Source organism: Notothenia coriiceps, unplaced genomic scaffold, assembly GCF_000735185.1.
Source record: "Notothenia coriiceps isolate Sejong01 unplaced genomic scaffold, NC01 NC01_scaffold00003697, whole genome shotgun sequence".
Lineage (NCBI taxonomy): Eukaryota > Metazoa > Chordata > Actinopteri > Perciformes > Nototheniidae > Notothenia > Notothenia coriiceps.
Genome location: NW_011336398.1, coordinates 1 through 3,046, shown reverse-complemented (window position 1 = coordinate 3,046; position 3,046 = coordinate 1). Strand labels below are relative to the sequence as shown.

Genomic DNA, 3,046 nt, shown 5'->3' with positions numbered 1-3,046 from the left:
AAAAGTACATTTGTATTGCTTTTTTGTCACTAGCACCATTACAATGAATTCCAAATTCCTGCTTGAAAAGTAAAAGTGCATACATTGTATTTGCATTTTGTGGGAAACAATTACTTGTTCAGACAAACAAACAAAAAATGATTATGCTACTAGGATTTTATAAGAATTAAGAGCCAGTGAAGTTAGGTTTATTTAAGTCACTAGACTAGAGACAGCCGTTTTTTTCTTCCTCTCAGCATAAAGCATAAGCAATACTGTGTGGTTCACCTTTTAGTCTCCTCCTGTTATTTTTACGCACACTTGATACCAGCAAGCAGAAGACCCAAGATCACACTTCAGAACGCAGAGTGAAAGTAAAAGTATTTACTTAAATTGGGGCACAGTTATAGACAGATAATCAGTCCAGCAAGTAAAGGTATCCTAAACGTGATAGAGAGTTTAAAATACTGACACATGATAAAAAAAAGAATGGGAATAACACTTCAACGTTGACAAAAACTGAAAAGACAAAATGCCACAGATAAAGGAGCACCAACAGACTACTGTAAATAAACGAGGGGGTTACACCCATTGCCCCTTCATTTAACCATTCGTTAATGGTTCCTAATGATGAATAAAATAGAAGCAAAAAGCAGTAGGAACTGGGAAATATTTTTTTTGTCAAATATGATACAATTCCAAATCAAAAATGTATTTCAAAAACTCGGAAAAGTCAAAATGCATTCTTTGTGCTGGCATCTGTAAACCATTTTCTTTCTACTTCTTTCTTTCCCATCTCCCACAGTTTAGTAAGAATCCGAGTCCCATTTTTGGCTGTAACCAGGAGATAGTTCTTGTTGTCAGGATATTTTTTTAAATCGTACCGGCCATAAACCAGAGACTGGCACAACCCAACGAGCACCAGCAGGTAGAGGCTTTCCCTTTCATCTTCATTGAGTACCATGATGCTCTCCCAACCTGTAAGTATTGCTCCACCTACATCCAATGGACTGGGGTTCTCAAGCATTGTGTACGCAATTGTTATTGCCAGTTCAAATACATAGCAATCATTCATGAGGGAAGAAAAGTCCAGCATGCCTGACACCTCATGACGACCGTTTCCTACAGGTGTCACAATGATGTTTGTGGCGTTTGTGTCTCCATGTATTATTCCTATGAAAAAATAGAATAAACTTTGTGTCATAGAGGGAAAACAAGCAATTGATATCTGTTACCATAGAGGTAATGGCTCTGTTTATCTCTTTTGGATTTGCTCTGGTCAATTCGACTTTAGGAGCATTGGAAGAGAAATTGGCCATAATTGCGTGAAACAAATTGAATGGTAATCGGGCCAATGGCTGAGCAATTTCAATCACAACTGCAAATTTCAACTTTCTGGTGTTGCTAGAGATGAAAGAGGAGGTCGGGAGATCCGAGACAGAAGGACTCATCCTTTGGGGATCTGTAGAAAATATGACCTTACCCTGTCGAGGAGTTGTGGAGATATTTCACCACGAACAAATGTTGTGGACCCATAGAGGGACAGTAATACTCAATACAGCAGTTTTAAGGTGTTGAGGAAATATTTTCCAAGGTCCATAACTTTGACCCAGTTTATCAGTTCATACTGTCCTGACTGAGCACACGCACCTGTAACCTTGGCTGCTGTGCTCTCAGTGTTTTGTCTCCCTGTTCCTCCCTGTTGGCGTCAGCTGATAGAGGTGTTATCATTCTATCTTGTTAAGCACAATGTTGATTATTCTCTCTGAACTAGCTAAATACATGGGTCTGGGGTAGAGTTCTTCAGATTAGACGTGGCAACTCTACCGTGAAGTCAGAACCTCTGGCTCTTGGACTTGTTTTGTGAATTTTCTGGCCGAAGCTCCTAAATAAACCATCAGTGTTTGACATCAAAGCTCCAACTCACCCCATGTCACTCCGACTGTATTGCTACACAGAAGTTTCCCTTACATAAGGTAATTGGAAGATTGTGGTTAAAATAATGGTTAAATGGTGACAAAATATAAATGATTGCACATGGACCATAGACTACACGTTGTTGTGGCTCCCTGTACAAAGGTCACACCGTTTCTAGCATTGTCATTGTGGAATTGTCAAATATCATTCTTTAGCATTCTCGACTGGATTAGCATGCACCCTGTTAACAATTACAGGATCATAACTTAACCAAACAAGCAGAATCTTGAACAGAGTGAAATACTTAACCATAGGAATGCAGAACATAACACAGTAGAACATGTATTACCTTTTTGGAAAGAGCTGATTTTGGGCTGCACGTGTGATTTAAACTGTTCGATGACTGCTTTGATCACTTCCTGCAGGGGATCTCCATCCATCACTAACAGGCAGCGCTCTTTGAGATTAATGTTGGATGAACTCCATTCTTCATCACAATTATTGTGTAAGACATCCAGGTTTGGAGATTCCAGCTTGGAGAAAAATGGCAATGTTTTCAATAGTAACACAAGGCAATTCAAAGTGCTTTACAACAATTAAAACATTAAGAACATTAAGAAATAGTGCAGCAGAAACATATTAAAAAATGCCCTTTTAAAACACTAATGTAAAAGCAAAAAAAATAACACAGGTCCATGAATAAAAAGTACATAAAAAGTAGTAAATCATTTTGTATGCTTTTTTTTTAATCAAATCCTTTTGATCCGTCTGACGGACATTTTAAGTGGACATAGTTGGCGTGTTAGCCAATATTTGTACTCTATAGCTCTACATCAACTAAACTGACAATATAATTCGGTCTTTAGCAGACAAAACTTGAAGACACATAAAATACAGCACCTTTAGAACAGCTGGATGTGTATTAGAAATACAGTATGTGGAAAGATACAAGTGTTACTTTTGCTCTTACTTTTTGCAATGTCTTGTCCATGAAAGCAATTAACCTGCCCACATGATAAAGATCTTGCATAGTGCCTGGAGATTCTGCAAGGGTTTTTCCCAGGAAGATAAGTCATCAGCCTCACACAGTAGGTCTGAGACCCCATGTCCGCAGTCTAGTAAGGTAAGGTGGATACACAAACAGGAACAT

General features: G+C 38.4%; 1 protein-coding gene across 1 annotated transcript; it reads right to left on the bottom strand.

Moving 5' to 3' along the window:
• Positions 1-606: 606 nt before the first annotated feature.
• Positions 607-3,011, bottom strand: LOC104941681 (hydroxylysine kinase). Its single transcript, XM_010766813.1, is given in 4 exon segments — positions 607-1,152; positions 2,246-2,429; positions 2,867-2,956; positions 2,958-3,011. Coding segments are annotated over 4 exon segments (759 nt in total). The 5' UTR covers positions 3,003-3,011; the 3' UTR covers positions 607-712.
• Between the last annotated feature and the right edge of the window lie 35 nt (positions 3,012-3,046).